Here is a 21,656-nt window from a genome sequence, read left to right as displayed (position 1 = left end):
AGGTGTCTGACGGGCAGTCACGACACTCCGCTGTCACGTCCGTGACCTCCAGCTCACTGCAGGCCTGGAGCCATGAAAAAAAAGACGACATGACATAATGGCAAACACGCCTTATTGCGCCTTATGGTCATGAGGCAGAATCGAAAGCCATTTGCGATGAGGGTAAAATAATGCGGCTTTAAGGAGAGATGGCGAGGAAATATGGCACTGGTTTGTTAGCAGTCTACAGCAGGTGAGGCATTCAGTTGTTCCCAGGCCCAGTCCAGCAGCGCTAGCGTCATTCCACACCTCAGGCCATGCTTTTTCACATCATTACAGAATAAAAATGCTTTGATTTCTGGAACACTACCAGGGAATGGGCAGGATGGTTTTGGCTGGCTGGGGGTTGTAGTGGTTTTTGCTCACCATAGAGGGCTCCTGCCCAGCAGGACAGTGCAGACACACACACCCCTCTGCCCGCTGACATGGTGTAGTCAGAGCCCCCCATGGACCCAGCAGCTGTAGCCAAACACAAACAAACGGGACTGGTTACTACCACACACACACACACACACACTCTTTTACTCTCACATGCATGCATGCATACATACTCACACAACTGTCCTACACAAACTTTTTTACATTTCAAAATGTATATGGTAAGAAGTGGCCTAACTTAAACATTAACTCCAACTTCCAAGACAAACACTCTGCCTCTCCTCCATGGGCGTAACTTCACTTTGAAGGCTGTTGGGGATAGCACTTTTAGGTGTTGCATTCAAATCAGTTGCCCCTTCTATAGCTCTTTAAGAGACCAAATCACGTGCGCTTACTGAAAAGAAATCAACGCTGGGATTGAAAGGGAGAAGTTCACGAAAGGTTTTATGGCTGCGTTTGTCATGTTTATTGGTGTTGAACAATACAAGAAGTACCAGCACTGTGATTTAAAATATATTTGTAGTAGAGTTGTTTTCTATTAACTTTGATTAAAAATGTTTTGTTTCAATGTCAGTTGTTTATTATCTAAAATATATGTGCGAACGTTTTGTGATTCTGTCTTTAGCAACATATTCCGTTTCGTATGGACTGAAACTAGCATGTTAATAGCCTACTGGAATTATTACTGAATAAATGAAGTAAAGACAGCTTGTAGAGAAAACAGAAATATTTTCAGTGTACACTCAGGGTGCAAAAGTGTTGTGGACAAAATCAGCTGTTTCAGAAAGTGATGTGGACTTGCTGCCAACGTCCCCGTGGTTAATTAGGCCTATGCTCTTTTCTGTGAAGTCTCTGGGTGTGTTCATGTGTGTAAGTGTGTGACTGGACGTGTTTATAAATGAGTGATAGACCGGATGTGTGTTTTTGGCTTGGGGCCAGGTGAAAACAACACAACGGAGCCGTCAGCGTTCGTAACGAAGTGCTTTCGTATTCTGTCGTCACATTTTACCTTTCCAGGGTGAGCTGTGCGGATCCACAGTCCCTGCTGACCACTGCGTCAAGGGCCTTGTGATAGAGGGACATTTCATCTGAGCATGAGGGCGTATGAATGGTGTGGGGGGGGGCTATGAGCTCAGGGAGCTCTCCACAGAGGCTGCTTTGTGGCTCTAATGGAGACTAGGCTGGACAGCCATCGAGAGATAATAAATAAAGAGGAACAGTGAGAGATGGGTCTACTCATGGGGAGACAGATGGAGGGTGGACAGATAAACAGAGCCAGAGAGAGAGAGAGAAATTCTGTGGGAGAGAGTCAGTTGGAAGGGTCAGTGAAAGTGGGAATGAGAGAGCCGAGACTGTGTTCCTGTGATCCGCAAGTTTAATATGTGGATAAGGGTATCCATCATCAGAGTGTGCCGTTTCAGAGTTTGTATGTTTCACAGCGTTTATGTGGGTCAGAGTGTGTATGCTTCAGGACACTGTAGCTGTGCACTGAACCACTGGAAACACACACAGACACACACACACACACACACACACACACACACACACACTACTACTACTAACAGTGTGTGGCAAAACAGAGCAACCAACTCACCATGAGAAAGACTGGGGCAGAGCAGCAAAGGTGGTTCCTCGTCATCCTCAAGGTATTCCTCTACGACCATAAGATCTGGAAGAGGCCCGCAACACACACACACACGCACGTGCACACAGTGTGAAAACCCATACACACACACACACGCGCAGTGTGAAAACGCACACATGCACACGCACACGCGCGCACATACGCACAGTGTGAAAACGCACACACACACACACGCACGCGCACACAGTGTGAAAACCCATACACACACACACACGCGCAGCGTGAAAACGCACACATGCACACGCACATACATGCCCACGCACACATGCACACACACCGTGTGAAAATGCACACACACACACACACAATGTGAAAACTCACACACACACACACACACACACACGCTACACAAACAGCCATGGTAGCAAGAACAACTCGCTGTGGAGAGCAGCAGTTCCGGTCTCAGGTAAACAGCACTTAAGAGTACAGCACTCTCGTGAATGCACTGAGCTGCGGGTTTCCATCAGTTCCGAGCTAAGCCGTGACTAGAGGCGTGACCTAATGAGGCTCAGGCTCTGGAGGGGCCTGGCGGCTTGGGCTGTCACCCCGTTCATTATTTTTAGTCCAGCCTATATTTGGATCTGGCTAAACCATGTTCAGTGAGGTCACAAAGAACATGCTTGCTAAAGACGAGAAGAGGAAAAAGAGGAGTAGCACACGAGGAGAAGAGAAGAGCGTAGAAGAGATGTGACAACACACACTTACACTACTGTTCACATCACCAGAGTCCCATTATCCATGATTCTCCCTGTGAAGCTCCCAGGTCCATCCCCCACACTGGCTCAGAAATACATTACAGTCCAAAACTGGGATCTTGTCACATGCACCTAGTTCTGGAATTCTGCTACATTCATCACGGAAACAAAAGTAGAATCACAGCAACAGAACTCTGGTGCTGCACTCCTCACTTTTTTCACCTCTAAGCCCTGAGGGGCAGAGACAGAGAGACAAAAGCCAACCAAAAGAGCAAGGGACAGAGAGAGAGAGAGAGAGAGAGAGAGAGAGAGAGAGAGAGAGAAATACTCTAATCTTCCAGAGTATGATCTTGAATTAATAGAGGGCAGGCTAGTTTATCCTATTTTACTCCAGGTAGCTGGCATAACACCATGAAAGTCTGTTAAAACCTGGAAAACGTTACACTCCGTACCAACAAGGTGTGCATACATGGACATTAAATAGCATGCACACCACTTTATTACTCACTTAACATTATGTCATAAACAGAATCATAAGTGGTAGTTAAATTGACATTTCAATTAAAGCTATTCAGTAAGGTCATGCAGCAACTGGTTCTCTAGTTTCACCAATATTGTAAAAATGGACTTGTTTTTGAACCATTATTTTACAAGAGTTCATAAAGTACTGTGACAAGAATAAGGTCACCTCTTACATTCCACTTAAAAAACCTGAAACAGCTGAAACAAGCTGAAAAAGTCCTGCACCACTTACATTGCAATATCGGTGCCCTAAACAAGCATCCCAGCCCGCAGGAGAAGAGCAGAAAACATCAACACGCCCAGCACAAGGGGAGCCCTGCACACACTGACACCCCACTGTCATTTGCCCATAATTGGCCCTACAGCGAACAGGAGAAGTGAGGTGACGCAGGTGCCATCGGAGAACCCCACTTACCCCGGCGTGATGTTACTCGTGGCCCGTAGCCCTGGCAACGCTTTAAGGATGCTCTGGTCACTAGGAAGAGCAGGCTGTCGGTGTGTAAAGTGTCAGAATAGCGCAGTGTCACCTCCATAAGATGAACCGTCATCACTTATAATGCCACCCAAAACCACAACCCCACCCACACCAAGCTGCAGCTCTGCCCCTTTGTCCCAGTTCTCCCCTTCGTCTCCTTTTTGCCACGGGATGACACAGGGACCAGGGGGAGGAGCTGCTAAACTTTGAGAGACATTGCAGTCCAGAGTTCAGTACAGATAATTACTTCAATACAAGTAACTAGATCTGTATTAGACGTTGCAGTCCAGAGTTCAATACAAATATTTACTTCAAATAAAGATAATTAGACCTCTGATTACTAACATTTATTATGGCTGTAAATGATAACACGAGCAGCCAATGGAACACAATGTAAATTCAGAAGAAATTCACTTTCTGTATTTCATGCCCGAGTTAAGGGACTGTCACCCAGTTTTGCCCTGAACTAATCTGGAGGGGTGATGGAGCAGGGCAGCATGAGTGAGACCAGGCCCACCTGAACACTTGCTGCTCAACCCCCACCCTGGTCTGTGTCCTCGTCTAACACACCTGACTTCAGTCGACTCGGTGATGGCCCAAATCAGATGTGATGGGATTCAAGTTGGGACTGAACCCTGCCATGCCGAGGACGGGTCTCCAGGGCTGAGCACGCAGGTGATGAGCTCACAGACGTCACAGCACAGTGGCCCGGTGCCGAAGACCGGGCCATAAAAACATGTCACGTTGTAGAGAACAAATAAAGCAAGTAAATCAGTGGATGTGTTTCTGGCTTTGGCAAAGATCGAGAATCTCTCCCTCCATGCCGAATGACAGGGCTTCTGGGAAAGCAGTATGCACGCTGTAATTTGAGGGCACACCCCCCGTTTAACCGGCACGATAGAGAGCGTGTGGCTTGACTTGCAGATTTCAGAAGTTGAGGGGCAGATCAGCAGTCATTCTGATGTCTGAGAAGCTGGTACAAATTTAACCCCTTCATTAAAAAGCTGTAACGCTCCAACAAAGTGTAATTACAGCTCGCGCACTCGTGGCTCTCGCCATTCCAGTTTGGCACTGTGAGTGGTGGAGAAATGGATAAAACAACAAAAGTGAAATGACCCCCTAGAATGATCTAATCTGGGCAGTGGCAAGGTTAGAAGTGAGTGAGATAGCTGGCCTGGCCTAACCAGTAAAAGCATGGAGTAACCTTTCAAAGTTTGGAGTTCTCCATCAGCCTCCCGCCAACATCCAGCAAGCTTCGACCGCAGAAACAAGCGGTCAGCTGGGTAGAAGGCTTTTACTCTCAGCTGCACCACGAGTCAACTGAAAAGCTCTTTCACACGTCGATCTAATTCGTACACTCTACAGGCAGCATAAAACAGCAATACTGTAATAAACAGAAACTAGATGAGTATACCAGAGTATAATGCTTTGTTCTAACTACAATCCTTTTTTGGTTTTCCTGTTTTATTACCCATTTTATTGTATCTTGTTTTGGAATTTCTAAAAGAAAGAAGTCACAGTGTGCTCGAAGTAATTCAATTCCTCCATTTCCATCCCTGCCCAGATACCGATACAGCCACAAAAATAGCTGCACTTTAATCGCCAGACACCGCCTGGCTCTCTAGTCTCACCTGCTCGGTGTTTCTCTGCCCTGCCATCAGCGCCGAGCATGCCGGGATCGGAACAAGAACCGTAGTAGGCCACAGAGCTACGGCTGCCAGGGGTTCCTTGTCTTGCGTGAGACGGCGAGGCGTACACAAACACCGACAAGAAAAGGTGGGAGCAGAAAAGGAGAGGGAGCCAGAGCCTGCGAACAGGCAAATGGGAGCAGCCAGCAAGCGATTAGTCTAGCCAGCTTCTGGCTGCAGGGAGTCTGGAAAAATGAGCGAAAGGAATGAAAACGGGGTGTGATGTCAGTCGTTAGTAAACAGCTGACATTCCTGTTTATGAGTTAAAGACCAGGAGAGAGACACAAAAATAGGATTAGGAGACAAGAACGTCATGTCATTGTGGTTTCTGTCAGTTTGAGAAAATAGACAAAACCCAACCATTGTCTCACTGGGGAATCAACAAGGACTCAAAACAAGGCTTTTGATGCAATGCTTACACTTCAGAGAGTAATGCTTTTATAGTGGTAATTTACTACAGAGGACAAACAATTCTTGAATACCAATCTTGCTCAGAAATAAACATCAGCGAGGCTGTATGACACCAGGTGACACAACATCCATTAAACAAGCATGAAAACCTTGGTGCCTGAGGTTCTCTCAGATAAACAGAACCACCTCACACTTGGGATAGTTAAAGGTTATTAACACAGTGATACTTATAGTGATAGGCTTGTACAGGATAATGTTTACAGTGATGTTGTTTACTGAGTAAACGGTCACATTGTATTTGTAACTTCTTATGTTTACTCTCTGTATACATGTTTTGTGCAGGGTTACTATAGAGCCTCACAATGCTTTGCTTAGAGCAGACATAGATGAAGTAAACTGACACAGGAAGAAAAGGTGTCGCAGTAAAATTCCACACTATCGTTTGCCATGCTGACGTCACCGGCTTCTTGGAGGCAGCGGCACACGCAGTGCAAGTGCATTTGAGTCAGAGGGCAGAAAGGAAACTGAGTGTGACTGCGAAACAGAATGTTTTATGAAACTAGAGAACCAGGAATATATTAATGCCCTATAACATTACTGGGAACACCGTGGTAGATAACTATTATGGGCTTTCGATGTGAGATGCCAAAACTCCTAACGCACCTCCTTTTTTCCTGAACTCAGATTGAACAGTTGTGAGGGAGCACAGACCCCACGTAGGCCATGCCTGAGAGACACCACTGAGAACAGGAGCAGAGATACAGGGAGTACAGTGGTTAAGGTACTCGACTAGTAATCGGAAGATTGCCAGTTCAAGCACAACCACTGCCAAGTTGCCACTGTTGGGCCCCTGAGCAAGGCCCTTAACTCTCAGTTATTCAAGTTGCTCAAGTTCAGTCATAATTGTAAGTCACTTTAGATAAAAGCATCCGTGAAATGCTGCAAATGTAAATTTAGTGGTAATGAATGGCCTGTGTGTTTAGCACCGAGTCTGAATCCTGGTGCGACGAGAGCGAGTTACCCGATGCTGCCTCTGAAGAGGCTGGACGTTTTGAAGGGAGGCTGGGACCGAGGGAGGGTACAGCCTTTGCCTTTCGGGTCGTTACCCGGTGGCGCTGGCCTGCATCTGTAATTAACTGCGGCTGCAGGAACGTCCTGCCACAGGCGCTGCCTTGTGTCCGTTGATGGATGTTACGGACTGAGTGGTCACCTATCTCCACATCTGCAGATTCACAAATCAGCTGTTGGTGAGAGAGTGTGTGACAGATCGCATGGGCATCACACCCGCCCCTGCCACCACACCAGGAAACCTCAGCGAGGCCCCAACATGACCATAATTGTCCCTCTGGAACTCTTATTTTCCTAATAACTGTCCTTTTCCTAAATACTAGTGCTATTCTATTTATACCACCCTCAGAAACCCTTTTAAGACTTTCTTGCCCAAAGGAGCCAGGATATATGAAAACAAGTGAGTCTGAAACGTTACATTTCTTATAGTAGCATGCTCAAAAGTCAGTTTCTCTGACCCATCGATATTATAAAATACATCTTAAGATAAAACAATGGGGAACAGACTGAGACCTGGAAGAGCACTGGATTGAGATTAACTTTCAATTCAGCCTGTATCAGGAGGCTGAGCGTTTGGGTGCACCTGAGAGCTCGGCAGAGGTGTGGGGGAGTGAGTTCACTACGAGCCCTGACATGGCAGCCTCAGATCTGTGCGCTCAGTTGATCACCACTGCAGAGGAGCCTGCCATCACTGATCTGAGCTCAACCCTCACATGGAATTTATACTTAGAATACACTAGAAGGAAAAGGCTCACAGGTGGACCAATGCAGGAAGACAGGCAGACTAGACAGAGCAGGATAGCGGGAAGTGGGTCAGGGACTCAGGGCTGCACTGCCCCAGAGAGCAGTAACAAAGGCTCTGATTCAATGACTGATCCTCATGTTTCTGGCCTGCTTCTAACGCCTACAGTGCTTGCCCAGGGTCGGTTGGGTAAGGCTCAAACCGAAAAACGGCTCTCTCTCCTCCGAGAGATATGAGCTGGGTGTAGTTATAAGGAGGAGACTGTGCATGCCAGTGCACGCGCACATTTTTTGTTCGTGAGCCGGTTCTGCAACAGACGGCAGGTGCATGATCCGGACGGAACTGGAATGTGCAGGCCCGGATCTGCGGATGACCTAAGTAACCTTTTCAGGAAATCTTAAAATACACACAGAACTCTGTGAAAATGGCAACATGATAATCTGCGCATGTATAATGAAAGCATTCATGTCAGGAGTTCTGCTATCCAGTTTTTACACGGACACACTACTTCATTCAAAGACAATGACATCTATTAGCCCTGGTCCTGCTGCCTGCCTGCGGTTGAAAGTTGAGACTCATAATTAAATTTTCGAAGGGTAGAAGGATCAAAGGGTCGCAAGGGAAGTGCTTTGGAGTTCTGGTGCCTTGGCTGAGCTGAAAAAAATTCAAAGATCTGTTTCCTGAATGGAACCCACTAAAGTTGCAGGCCAAGAGAAAATGCAGCAACTCCACCCAAAGGCTAATGTTCGCTGTTAAGGCCCTATCTTACCTTTAGCTCACTTTAAACCTCATTTTAAACCTTTTATAGGCTTTTATATGCATTACTTTATTTCTAAATAATAATGGAAACCATTAAAAACCATTATAAAACATTATGGTGTAAAATGTGGATTTGGATATAATATGTATTTGAAATAATGTGCATTTCACACTAAAAGCAACTAATGCAGAAGGAGAAGCAGAATCCCTTAATAATAGCACAAAAAGTCACCTTAAGTTTGTTTTCCACAATTTGTACTATTAAATAATGTTTTATGTACTTGAGTAAATCTGTAACTTTCTGCTGTTTATCCAATCACTGGGTTTTAAACCGACTGTTCTCTTTGAGTAGGCTCGTTAGCAGTCTTACCCCGTACCCCTGTGAGGGGTGGGTATCATGATTAAGCGTCACAGAACCACTGCTGAACCGTTCACAAGTCTGGTTCCATCCCATGAGAGAATAAGTAATACTATCAGTGCTGAAAGCGCGACAACATCCAAATGGGGTTGGTTCAGTCATTGCTTTAAAGCTCTAATAACGTGATGGATCTGTGGGAAAAAAATACACTGGGCTAAAAGTGGTTGTATAGTAAGTTAAATATGCGCAGCAGCTGCACGACGTTCACTACATTGTATACAGCATTCTGAACCTTGAAATGAAAGTGACTAGTCCACTCAGTGGGGTGGTCTCCCACAAGGGGGTGTGTCCAGTGGGCAGGGTCACTGTAAGGTGAAGAAGTGTATTTAACCCTGAGATCCTCCTCGTTTACCTCACTCAGTTTTCAGTGGACATGCACAGGACCACTAAAGGTCTGTGAATTATTTTTAAAAATCAGACTTAATGGGATTGGGGTAAATGACGCTTTCATAGCGTAAGCAAACATGCAGGTGTACATCCCCTCTCTCTAGTCTGTGATGGTTATTGTGTGTATTGTTAAAAAGGTCGGAAAGCTCTAAAGACCTCACAGTTGGTAAGTGTTCAAAATACAAAATGGTCCTTTGTACTTGTCCAATGTCCTTCTAATATATATTTAGTGTAGCTTCATTTTAATTATAGGCTATAGGCCACAGAGAAGACTTCAAAGCGGTGTGAGTGCCAAACTGGCGCTCTGCCAGCACGTCGAAGCTCCGAGAATTGAGCAGTTTACAGTAGTTGCGCACCTGGCGACCTTTGCAAATGCGTGTTTGATGCTTTACGTGGAATCAGCAGGGCTAAACCTCTCACGTCTTATGATCACAAATGAAGAAATAAAAACACATTATTAAGTACTGTGACGCTTCTCCCTACCAGAGTTGGCGAGCTCAGCAGGCGAAACCAGTCTACAGTGCAGAAATTGTAAAAAGCGTAATGTGGTACTTAAAACTGAGTAATACAGCTATAAATAGATTTCAAAAGGCTGGCTACGTAGCAATTGTGAAAGTATTGAGTGTGCTACACAGAATCTTTGCACAAAGTTTCCCCGCAAACCTACTAATTACGTCTCTTTAATATGATACATGCATTACAATTTAACGCTCTACAATGGCCTATGGGAGCGCTACATACATTAACTTCTCAAATGTACACGTTTCATTTAATTTAATCCTTTGGCCTAATGCAAAAACTAATCACAAAACCAACAATACCGGCAAAAAGCAGAGTTAATATATAGTTAATTAGGAACCTTGTACGGGTTGAGAATTAATTACATAGTTCCAGACTGTTTACAGCATTTATGGAATTGAGTGGTCATAACCCGCACATTACTTAGCCTATAATGGAAGTTTGCTTTATGGACAAAGTCCCGATGTTCTCCGTGTCCCTTCACAGACTGTCCAGCTATCAGTTTCAGGCGCGATCTCAAATATCCTCTCACAGCCTTTGCCTGCTTAATTCGAGCAGCTGTAGTCTTGGGGAACTTTTAAAGAGCATACAGGAGGCGAAAGATTCCCTTGGGTGATGACAGCACCGCATCCGCATTGCTGCCGAAAGCAACTGCCTACCATCCGCGATGCTCTTATCATTCATAACACGGTAAAAAAAAAAAGAAGAAGGTTTTTTTTAAGTTTTCAACTTACCTGATTAGTGGGTTTTTCTTTTCAATGACCGGTGAGGTGTAATCATCGCTCTGCGTACGGAAGCTGTGTCACAAACAAACAAACAACCAAAAAGCCGGTAGAAGGCTTCAACTCCACTTCATAGTCCAAAATGCAAGCGGAGGGACAGCGAGCGCGTGCAGCGCTACGTCAGTGTGAAACAGAACTGAGCTCCGCCTCTTTCCCCTCGCTCGCGCAGAGCTCGAGAGCCAGTGGACTTTCTCGAGCGCACGAGCGGCGCGGGCGAGACACGTGACGAGTCGATGAAGCGCTACTAGAAGTACAGTCATGCTATTTGAAATCGTGGGACGGTGGTGAAAAAGAAAGGATGCTCTGTTCAATCTAAATAAATAAATAAATAAATGGAGTTCTCTTTGGTGAATACAGGTAGGCCTAGTAACGCAGACTGATGTACTGTACCGTGTCAGACATTTTAAGGGCCCCACTTCGCCGCGCTTAGCTCCTCGCGTGGCCCTTTGGGGCTCCCCTCTGTAGTCAGCCGCAGAGATGCTCACAGAGGATGCTGTGTGTGGATGTTGGCGCTGTAATGACACAGGGTTTGGGCTAAGGGCTATCCTCTGAGAGAAAACCTCTGGGAATATATATGCCTTCACCTAAGCAGAACACAGTTCTGGGCTGCCAACATGGTCATTTACCTTCTCAGGTTAGTATGTGTGAACTTTCATCCAATCAACTCAGCAGAAGCCTGAGAGATCCAACAGGGCTAGTTAGCACACTGTGGCACAGATATGTGATTCATTTGTTTGTAAAGTACACTAGTTGCCATTTTCTTTTGTGAGACAGTAAACATCTTTAGAATAATTTAATAACTGACTAGAGTTCTAGGAATGCTATCTGACAATAAGGCACCATGCTGACTCACTCAAATGACCAAAGGGCCTTCCTGGTGTCAAATGGCCGTGTGCCGTGTTACTCATACATGGGTGCCCACACACAGACACACACTCATACATATACAACCGCCAGAACAAAAATGCACTGGGTCAAAGAACATCACATAGTACATGACAATGCCACCACTTTTCTGTGGCACAATTTACTCCCTGTGCAGTGATGCATGTTGGCCTTGAGCTCACCATTCAGGGAACATCAGTGTTGGGGCCATTCAGAAGCAAGCCCCGCCCCTAATTCTCCCAGCCATCACAATGACATTAAGCCTACACATCTGTTCAAAAAAAAACGAGCAAGTTTCCCCTCTGAAAGCATGAACGCTATTTTTCTTCTAGAAATTTTAGATTTTATCTAGAAATGACCAAATGCCAAAAAAAAGATTTGGTAAATTTTTCATATGAAAATTCGTTAAACACGATGCGGACGTGCAGAAAATGTGGGGACACTTGTAATGAAGTGATCATATCAGCCATATGAATCAGGTTTGATCCATATGCTTGTTCTTTGATTCAGGAAATGTATACATTTCACACAGTAGTTAGGGCTATCAATTTACGACATGCTCTGAACATGTTCTAAGTGCATATTTCAAAGGGTTTGTAAATACAATAACAGTATTATATGAAATAGCAGCTAAAGTGCTTCACCGAGAACATAGTAGATTGTCATCTCAGAAGGCATTTAAGCTCTCTGTTTAACAGCATGAAGATACTCAGAATATATGTGAGCATGAAACCCCAGTATACATATTTGTAAACAAGGCTATAATATGTTTATTATCAAATATATGAATGACTCTACAAACCTGTCAGTGAGGTGGGATACTGTGTTTGTGTGTGAGCAAGGGTGAGGTGTGTGTGCACACACTCATACAAATTCTGAAATGATTAATGTCAGGCTTCAAGGTCTGGCACCAGTAAAAATTTTTTAATTGCAAAGAAACCCACAGAACCATAAACAAGGAAAATAAACCCGGAGGACTGTCACGTGACCTGTAGAGAGGTTAGACGACTCTCTAAAATGCTATATAGTTCTAATTTAAATGTGGCAGCAGAGAAGACATGCTGAAGGTGGGCGTGAGGATGGACAAAAACCAAAAACCAGACAAACTGCAATAAGTATATAAAAATATGCCATCAGATTCATATCAACAACTGTGGACAGTGGGAGCACTATGTACAGAAAATAAGGCAATATATATCAAATATTTACAATAAACATTGACTTCTTTCACAAAACCAGCTGGAAGGCTACTTACACACATTTGAGACGGAATGCTGGTAGCTTTGGAATAGAGAAAGAAAAAAAAAGATTGTTTCTGCTCATTAACATATTTTTGATGGTCACTCGGTCATATGGAAATATAATTGTCAGAATGTAATCCGTAATAAGTGTCTGAAATGACAGGGAGTTTGTCTGCTTCCACGTCTGACTGGACCTCTGCTCTGGGTTTTGTTGCTCATCTGGGGATACGGAACAACCTTCTTGGCACAAACATCCTTAAAATACTGACTAGATCAAACAGGACGCTAAAATCTGTGAATATCAGTCATTAGTTATGTAATAGCTTTGTCTTGGGCCAGGGACCATATTAACATCAATCATCACCATGGAGCTTTTTTAAATGAAGTAAGTGGATTAAGTATATTTGTATGTATTGTGTTTGGAAAGGAGCTCCACACACTGAAGTGGCAGACATGCTAGGCCGCATTCAACAACCTTATAACAAACAGAAGCAAAGAGTTGCACTACCCATAGCCTGCTGAGCTAAGCTGCCAGGCTGGAGTGTGTGTGTGTGTGTGTGTGTGTGTGTGTGTGTGCGTGCGCACGTGCACTCTCTCTCATTGCGTGCAACTGCACACTTGTTTTCAGTCTCGGTGTCGCACTCAAAACGAAAGAGATTGCACGACTAAATGTCAACTTGCAGACACCGAACATCCCATCTGAAAGATTAGTGTTCGGCGTGTCTGCTAAATAAACAAACAGTCAACTGTCAATTCACGCCGTCCCGTGAGACTCAGTGAGGTGACACCTCTGTCTATACTCTCACCCTCCCACGCAACAGTGACCAAGCATGAAAATTCAGCTGTCACTGGATCTTTACCTCCACGCACGGAGGGGACTTTTCAGGAAGCAAGTCTAGCCCTCTAGCCAAAATAAGCTTTTAAAACTCCGAATACTCGAAAAACAGCTACTACACTGTCAGTGTTACGTCTGCAGTGGTGTGACCGGAGTGGAACCAGGAAGTTACATGAGTGGGTCTGAGTTGACGCATATGGCTTTAGTCCACCAGACAAGAGCTTCCTCAGGGAAGATAAAGCAAAGGGAAATTCGAAAAACAAAAATGTTCTCATTATAAATTAAGTGCTGTAAAACACTGAACTAAAATCAAAAACATAAATACTGTACACAAAGTCTCTTTATTTGCCCCAACAGCTGTTGGAAAGTTGCTGCTGTTCTCCGTATACATGACTGAACTCCACCTTAACTCAAGGAAAAGAATAAGTAGATAATAAAACAAATTATGTGATTGTGTGAAGAAGCTGACTGTGATGGACAAATATGTTTAATTCTACTGCTTACTCTCACAAATGGGCTAAGAGAGAGCCTTGCGCTTTGTGTGTGTGTGTGTGTGTGTGTGTGTGTGTGTGTGTGTGTGTGTGTGTGTGTACATACGATATAGTCTTTAGTAGGTACCCTATCTTTATATTGCACATTGGTTACTCATAGATAAACTCGTATCACGCTCGGCAGCTTAGCCAAGCAGAAGCATCTTCGTTTTTTGAATGCAGTCACAGTGTGAGGGAACAGTAGTTGATCACACTGGTGCCGAAGGTGTGCTGGCTATTCTCTAGAGAAGCAGAGGGGCCTGAACGTACCCCCCCCTCCTCCTCTGCCCCCACCGGGACCTCCATCTACCCTCAAATCAGCTTTAGTGTCCAAATGCTCGTCTGTTGTAGCCTTTGTCTCAGGAGCCGCTGGAAATGACCAATCTGCTCGTAGAAGCTCACTTCACACTTTCCATTAACATTACCATCTTTCTTTCTCTTAATTCTGTCAATCTTTGTTTTCTTCTTTTTTTTCTTCCTCTGACCGGCAACCCACCCCACTTCCTTCACGAAACCTCTTAGAACAGTGTCGCTTTTCACCTGTGGGGCTTTTTTTTCTGTGTCAGGCTTAACACTACATGTAATCAGCCCACAAGGAAACACCAAAAGCAGAGCATGACTCACTTCTTACACCAAGGTACAAAAGTGACAGAGTACAGCTCAACAACTGATCACACAACAAAACAAAAACGATAAAAGCAACCCCCTGTTTTTTTTGTGTTGTTTTCAAGTTTCTGGAATTCTCATGCACGTGGACAGCAGGCTTCTGCTCGAGCAACAGATGTTTGGAGGCTGGCCGGGGGCTGGGGGTGGTCGGTGTGATAGGGTCTCAGGACGAGCAATGCGCGCGGCCAGCGGCTGGTGTCGAGGGGCGGGGCCGGTCTCAAGATGTGGGACATAGTCCGGGAGGGGGCGGAGCCTCACACACGCCAAAGCAGCAAGTGGTTGGTGCTGTCGTCTCGCCCCACGGTCTCGCTGCTGTTGGTCAGCCTGAAGTCCTCGTAGCCGTCACCGCCACTGATGACCAGCAGGTTGGATTTGGCGGGGAGGAAGGTGGAGGCTCGGCGGTGGGTGGAGTCCACTCTCTGCAGGGCCCCACTGCTGCCACCGTTGGTGCTGCTCTGAGCCGGGTTCCCTGCAACGGATGGAGGTTAGAACGGAAAAACAGCACACCCCTGAAAGCAAGAAACTCAGCACAGAAATTGCACTCGACAACCTTTTTATATGAACACACTATGTAATAAAAATAGTCCCCAAATTCTGTAAACAACTGGCGTTTAGGGAGGAGTAATCCTCCCTCGCTTTGCATCACTCATACTAACACTGTACTTCCATTTCCTGACCTACAGGGGCAGCGAGTGCACCGACACACCTTGCTCTGTCTGTGAGGGGAAGGTGACGTCGAAGCCCTCGGGCAGCTCGATGGAGGTCAGGAACCGGACGTGGCCGGTGTGGCCGTGGGCAGACCCCATGGGCAGGAGCGGCACGCGTGGTGTCCCTGCTCCTCCGCCAGAGGACACGGGCAGGACAGGCAGCGTGAGCACCACGCCCGCGCTCGTCCCAATCCACAGCACGTCCCGGCAGGCCAGCAAAGCCGTGATGCGCAAACACGCCGCCTTGTGCTGCCGGATGATGGCATCTGAGCCTGAGAGAGAGAGAGAGAGAGAGAGAGAGAGAGAGATACAGACAAAAAGATCAGATGAAAGAGAGATGGAGAAAAAGGATGTGATGGAGGCCCTTTTAACAGTTGGCGCTTTCTCTCGCTCTGACTCCTTTCCTACCTGCTAGCATCTTATGTACGGCAGGGGCCACGTCCACCTCGGTGAGACTCTCGTAGGTGGTAGCGTGGTAGAGGCGAACCTGGGCACTCCCCTGCAGAGCAAGCCACACGCCCTGGCCGTAGCTCACCATACAGGTGACAGAGCGTCCACTGTCCTGCCCCACCTGGAAGGAGTGCTGGAGAGAGACACACACACACACACACACACACACACACACACACACACACACACACACACACACACACACAGGAAGAAAAAAGGTGGGGCTGACAGACTGTAGCCTAAAACACACTATACACAGGAGTTGTGTCATGTGATGCAGTTATTCAAAAGAGTAACTCTTCATAAGAGCATAAAATTGTTCATCTTAGTTTGTAGGTGCACTGCCTTGGCCAATTCATCACAGGGGCAGCTATTGTGCATGTCAGGCTTACCTCCTGTGCTAAAGTGCTGGTGTTGAGAATGAGGATCCGGTTCTGACAGCCACACCACAGTTTGCCTGCTACTGGAACCATCTTAGTGACGGGACCGCTCGGGGAACCCAAGCACAATGCCTGCGAGCTCTGAGCATCCCAGAAACTACCTGTGTGTGTGTGTGTGTGTGTGTGTGTGTGAGAAAGAGAGAGAGAGAGAAGCAGGAGGGCAGAAGAGAGAGTGAGAAAGAGAAGAAGGGTGGAGTGTAAGTAATGACGCAATGCATAATAGTAATAATATGAGCAACAGTAATAACCTGCCAACTCACGCTGATCATCAGGTCTGTATTCCGTCATTACAGCTAAGCCGGGCTTACCTGCTTCCCTCTGATAAACAATCACTTCGCCGTTTGCAAGTGACACAAAGACCTTGTTGTCAAGATACCTTGAACAGGGAAGAGAGAGCAGGGAATTGTTACTGTCTGTTGGGTCATTAGAGGTCAGCGGCGGTCACGGAGGCCGTGGAGCCGTTCACGCCGGGTAGCTTACAGAATGCACAAGATGGCGGCAGAATGCTGCATCTTCATGCTGTTCTTCCTGTTCCGGATGTTGTCAGAGGACTGGTACACATGGATGCTGGAAACATGCAGGGAGAAGGCCAGTGTTACAGACAGATCTCTTCATTTGTCTGAACTGTACAACTCACACAAACAACTCTCATAGAGGCTACAGCTCACACACAGACAGACACTAACTCTCACAGACGCTACAGCTCACACAGCTGGGCCACTCCACCATCTCCTTGTGTGTGTAGCTGTCTCTCACATACTCTGCTAGTCGAAAGTTTGAACATACTCTTTTTTTTCTATTTTTGACATTTTAGATTTGTTTTTTTACACAGTATTCTCTTAACCAGTTTCATGAAGCAGCCACCTACGATGCTTTTCTATGTTGAAGAATTTCTCACCTATGCAGAGCACTTGTAGGGCTAAGGGGCTTTAAAACTCATTTTTATTTTGTTAATATAAAAAAAAAACCCCATATTTTTATTGTTTTGGGAATCAATAAATACACAGACTACGAATGTTCACCATTTATGTTTAAAAACGAAGACAACCACAAACCTTAGCCTACTCAGTCACGCGGTAATTGAGTGATTTTGCTGAGGACCCTGCCCTCTTTGTTACGTATTGGCTGGTCAGGCGTTTCTCATCCCATCACCACACCGCCAGGCAAGCGGGAATGCAGAAACGGAACAGCGGCTAAACTAAAGCTACAGCTGGCAAAACGGCACGGCCCCTGCCGCGGGCGTCTCACGGCCACCCACCAGCCGCCCTCGGTGCCCAGCCACACGGAGCTCTGGTAGGCCTCGGGGTCCATGCTCAGCAGGTCCTCCAGGCTGGCGCGCGTGAAGGAGCCGCGGCTGGAGCGCCGGATGGCGCGCCCGTCCACGGCGCTGTCGGCGCGGAGCCCCTGCAGCCCGAACGCTCCCGCCCCGCTGAACTCTTGCTCCTCCTCTGAGCTGGTGGTCTCGGCGGCCATGTCCTTCGAGCCTGTCCCCTCATCGTCTGGGGGACAGGAATCGATACTCATCAGAAATGCGCTTATAGTTATGGCTAATATTTTAACGCCTCCCACAAAGGGGAATTCAGATCGCCATCTCAGCCACAAAATAACAAAAACTGTACCAAGCATCCAAATATAGTTAAATAAAACAGAACCTAATTTACTGGGTGAAGGAATCGTCATTACATTATATTAGGTAGTAATTTACATATGATAATCATGCACACAATGACTATTAATTTGTTAGTAATTAGGCTTTTAATGACATCCATTAGGGAATTATTAAAATTACATTATTCCTAATTACATTTAATTTCTCATTGCCTCAGTGCAGTAGAGACAAGGAGGACTATGACTACGAGGAGGAGGAAGGTGTGGGGTGAGCGTGTGGACTCACTGCCGTAGCTGGAGGAGATGGTGGAGTGGGAGGCTTGGCTCTGCAGTGTGGACGAAGGGCTCGGGGAGTCTTCGTCGTCAGTATCGTCGCTGTCGAAGGGCACCAGCTCGGGCACAGGTGAGGCGTGGGGCTCGCTAAGCTCCAGGGAGGAGCCCGAGATGGAGATGTGGAGCTGGGGCTGGCCAGAGGGGGCGGGGTTTGGCTTGGAGGGGGCGGCGACCACGGCAGAATGCCGCGACTCTGCGTGCTCTCTGTGGGGTCGGGACACCGGAAAAAGATGCTTTAAAAAACAAAACCAAAGGAAAAGAACCACACAAACATAAGCAGCATGGCTTCCCAGACGCACCACCTGTGCCCTGTTGTCCTGTAGCAATATAGCCAGATTTCAGAATCCTGTCAGTACAGGCCTAACAAAATCCGAAACTAAATGTAAATGGCCCCCAAAACCCACGCAGACTCGGAGAGAAGGCTCGAGGGCGATTTCGGAGACCTCGTTGCCCAGAGCAGGATGGCCTCACCTGCCCTTGAGGCCCGGCACGGCGGCGATGCAGACGATGCGCGCGGAGCAGACGGCGATGCACGCCTCCACCGTGGGCTCACGACGGATGTTGAGCAGGCACACCTGGCCCACATAGCCATCACTATTGCACACCCACACCTCGCACGTGTCCTCTGGGCAGCTGTGGCTCGGCGAGGCGCACGAGAACTGCATGCCGCTGCGCGTCTTCATGATGGGGATAGCCTTGAGGAACTCGGGGTCCCACTGGTCCTTATTCATGGCTGCGGGGGAGGGAGCGAGGCGCCATGGGTCAGGCGGGGGTGTGGGGAGAGAAGCATGCGACGGAGGTGACGGTGGACGTGATGGAGGTGATCCTTACCCAGCTTCTTCTTGGCCTCCTCGAAGGCCTGCTCGAAGGTGCTGCGCGCATCCGGGCTCCCGAACTCGAAGACGAAGGAGCCGTCGGCAGACGCCGTGGTCAGCTCCAACTTGGTGGGCAGGAAGGCCATGCTGAAGGCCAGAGACTGCTTCTCAGCCAGCTCCCTGTGCACCGACGCCATCAGATCCTTTATCACGTCGTCCAGACTCTGAGAGGGGAACGGAGCCGGTAGGAGATTTGGCGCATCTTTAGTGTGTCAGTGTGGTCAGCCTGCCACAACCCTGATCACCGGCAGCTAGAGGTTAATATTTATCAGTTTATTTTTTCTTTTAAAAGAGTAAGGCCATTTGATCATTATCACCAACTTCCCACCAATCACAAAACATAACCTGTGCACTTTCACTTTTTTGGGGGGGGGGTGGGGCTGGAAAGAGAGAATGACAAAGATGATCAGAGTGTGTGTGTGTGTGTGTGTGTGTGTGTGTGTGCGTAAAACTCACCTGGTGTGGAAAGCTGAGGGTCTCGGATAGTTTGCTGATTTGGCCAAGGGTGCTAAGGTCCTCATCCAGACGGCTGATTGTTTTCTGGATGGCATCTCTGTTGGTAGCCTGATTGGCACCTTCAACATGGAAATGATTCAAAGGATGAAAACTACACCTCCCATAATGCTTCAGTTACTCTCACCCAAAATAACTGGTGCAGATGGAAGGCTTACCTTTCACTAATTCTATATCTTCCAAGGGCAGTTTCCACAGAAACTTATATTTACTTGAGGTGTCAATGACACTAGCAGCGGAATATCTGAAATGGTTTGGGACAAACGAACAAATTAAACACAGTTCAGGATATCTGACACACTGGTGGATCACAATACCAAAGAACAACAACTTTAAAGCTGAATTATTACATTATCGGAATCATTAGCAAAGAAAATGAATGTACTGCTTCAGCAAAGTTTCACCAAAGAACATGGAGCAAAATCTGCTTTGCGCTCTGCCCACTTGAAGCCTAGTCGGTACACAGAGGAACTCACAGACTCATGGAGCTTCGGCGCAGAGAGCCTGACTTCCTTTTCAAAGTGGTGCAGATGAGTAGGTCACTGAACAAGAACAGAGAACGGTCCTTCTTCCCACCGACCGTTTTCTACACACACACACACACACACACACACACGCACACACACACACACACACACAGCGAGAGCGAAGGAGGGTTAGAGAGAAAGAGCCCGATGTTGAACTGATGTCTTGTCCAGAGTTCATTTCTTGACTGAAGGACTGGGCCTCTCTTACCGCCTCCATCACCATTTCCTGTCTCAGGAACTTCCTCTGAGGATGCAGGATCTGAGAGGAAATGACATCATCCTATTAGCTACCTCACCTGTGTAGATGTTTAAAATAGCTCTGGTATTTGTGGTAAAAGTACTACAAATCAAAAGGGTGACAGATTAATCTATGACAGACACAAGTAATGACATTTCAGATTTCAATAGTAAGAATTAGATACAATCCAATTAAAATCATGCTACTGTGATTAAATTCTCATTTTTAATTTATACAACACGCATTATTCAAAATTTCCTGTCAGATTTTTTTTTTTTTTACCAAACCATCTCTCAACACATTCTCCCCTTATTTGGCCATTCTATTCAACAACAGCTTATCAAGTCTCTTAAGTGTGTGTTTCTTGGTCCAACACGGGTAAACTGGAAAACACTGTTTTCGGAGTTTTGGCTGCATTATTGTTTTCAGTCTGTCTTCCAAAGGTTCCTCTCCCACAAGAAAACACAAAAACACCAGCACATGTGTGAGTGGCTGACATATGACTCCACTGTCATTTCCGCCACTGTACGTTGTTTACATGCTGTAGCTGCGGGTGACAACAGCCATCAGAAAAAAGAGAGAGAGAGAGAGAGAGAGAGAGAGCGCGTCTTTGTCCGGACAGATAAAGAAGTCAAGCATGTCAACATGAAATGAAAACACCTACTGTAGTAATCAGCATGGTGACGGGTTCTGCTATTTCGGAGCATTATAGTATGATGACCAGTGTTTTCTCAACGCTACGTTTCCCCTTATCCACACTACAAAACCGAAGCTGCTTTGTTCAGAATGACCCCCTTTGGTGTGTGGATTTGAAAAGGTGCTTTTTCAGTGATGGTAAGCACCGTTTCTGTGTGGATGAATTGGCATAATATATGAAAACGGAAGTGTTTTCCAATTTATCCATGTTGACGTGGACTAGGCTTTACATGCTCCACTATCTGTGCGTGTGCGCGCCTTACGTGTTCTACTCCCTCTATGTGGGCCTCGATCTCCTGCATCACGCGTGTCTCACGCTCCACCTCCTCCGCATTACGCCGGCCCTTGTTAATCCTCTCAGCCAATCGCTTTATGTTCTTCTGAGCGTCCAGCAGAAAGGGGTGGTCTGGGTGGTCTTCTGGAGTGTGTTTCAGAAGATCCTGACACACACACAATAAACACAAAAACCTCTTACTTCTTACTAGCCAATCTGAAAATTTCACAAGATGATGATTTCATCAAGGAAGTAAGAATTGATGATGAGAACTACAGGCAGCGAGACTGGAGTTGAGACAGGCAGAGAT

The 21,656-nt window shown here is 46.5% G+C and overlaps 2 protein-coding genes across 8 annotated transcripts in view; both read right to left on the bottom strand.

Annotated features, from left to right (window-relative positions):
- relt (RELT TNF receptor) overlaps positions 1-10,632 on the bottom strand; it is a 22,358-nt gene extending 11,726 nt beyond the window's left edge. For 3 of the 4 annotated variants that reach the window (XM_035524892.1, XM_035524894.1, XM_035524895.1), the window contains exons 1-4: positions 10,481-10,632; positions 2,012-2,086; positions 406-498; positions 1-64 (exon numbers count right to left, since the gene is read on the bottom strand). The exon at positions 1-64 is cut by the window's left edge and continues 121 nt beyond it. In XM_035524892.1, the coding sequence (XP_035380785.1) occupies positions 1-64; positions 406-498; positions 2,012-2,056 (202 nt within the window). In that variant the 5' untranslated portion in view covers positions 2,057-2,086; positions 10,481-10,632. Of the gene's footprint in view, positions 65-405; positions 499-2,011; positions 2,087-5,385; positions 5,468-10,480 lie in introns of those variants that run through there. The other variant, XM_035524893.1, reaches the window with a different exon arrangement.
- A 1,684-nt stretch (positions 10,633-12,316) lies between these two features.
- Positions 12,317-21,656, bottom strand: part of LOC113576977 (rho guanine nucleotide exchange factor 17) — a 55,859-nt gene continuing 46,519 nt past the window's right edge. For 3 of the 4 annotated variants that reach the window (XM_035525034.1, XM_035525036.1, XM_035525035.1), the window contains 15 exons: positions 21,336-21,512; positions 20,347-20,397; positions 20,088-20,197; positions 19,770-19,855; positions 19,555-19,673; positions 19,055-19,262; positions 18,695-18,956; positions 18,177-18,427; positions 17,541-17,781; positions 16,763-16,849; positions 16,591-16,658; positions 16,235-16,383; positions 15,801-15,975; positions 15,392-15,664; positions 12,317-15,154 (listed from right to left, as the gene is read on the bottom strand). In XM_035525034.1, coding sequence (XP_035380927.1) covers positions 14,940-15,154; positions 15,392-15,664; positions 15,801-15,975; positions 16,235-16,383; positions 16,591-16,658; positions 16,763-16,849; positions 17,541-17,781; positions 18,177-18,427; positions 18,695-18,956; positions 19,055-19,262; positions 19,555-19,673; positions 19,770-19,855; positions 20,088-20,197; positions 20,347-20,397; positions 21,336-21,512 — 2,472 coding nt within the window. In that variant the 3' untranslated portion in view covers positions 12,317-14,939. Of the gene's footprint in view, positions 15,155-15,391; positions 15,665-15,800; positions 15,976-16,234; positions 16,384-16,530; positions 16,659-16,762; positions 16,850-17,540; positions 17,782-18,176; positions 18,428-18,694; positions 18,957-19,054; positions 19,263-19,554; positions 19,674-19,769; positions 19,856-20,087; positions 20,198-20,346; positions 20,398-21,335; positions 21,513-21,656 lie in introns of all 4 variants that reach the window. The other variant, XM_035525037.1, reaches the window with a different exon arrangement.

Source organism: Electrophorus electricus, chromosome 4 (assembly GCF_013358815.1).
Source record: "Electrophorus electricus isolate fEleEle1 chromosome 4, fEleEle1.pri, whole genome shotgun sequence".
Classification (NCBI taxonomy): Eukaryota; Metazoa; Chordata; class Actinopteri; order Gymnotiformes; family Gymnotidae; genus Electrophorus; species Electrophorus electricus.
This window is presented reverse-complemented; position numbering and strand designations above follow the sequence as displayed.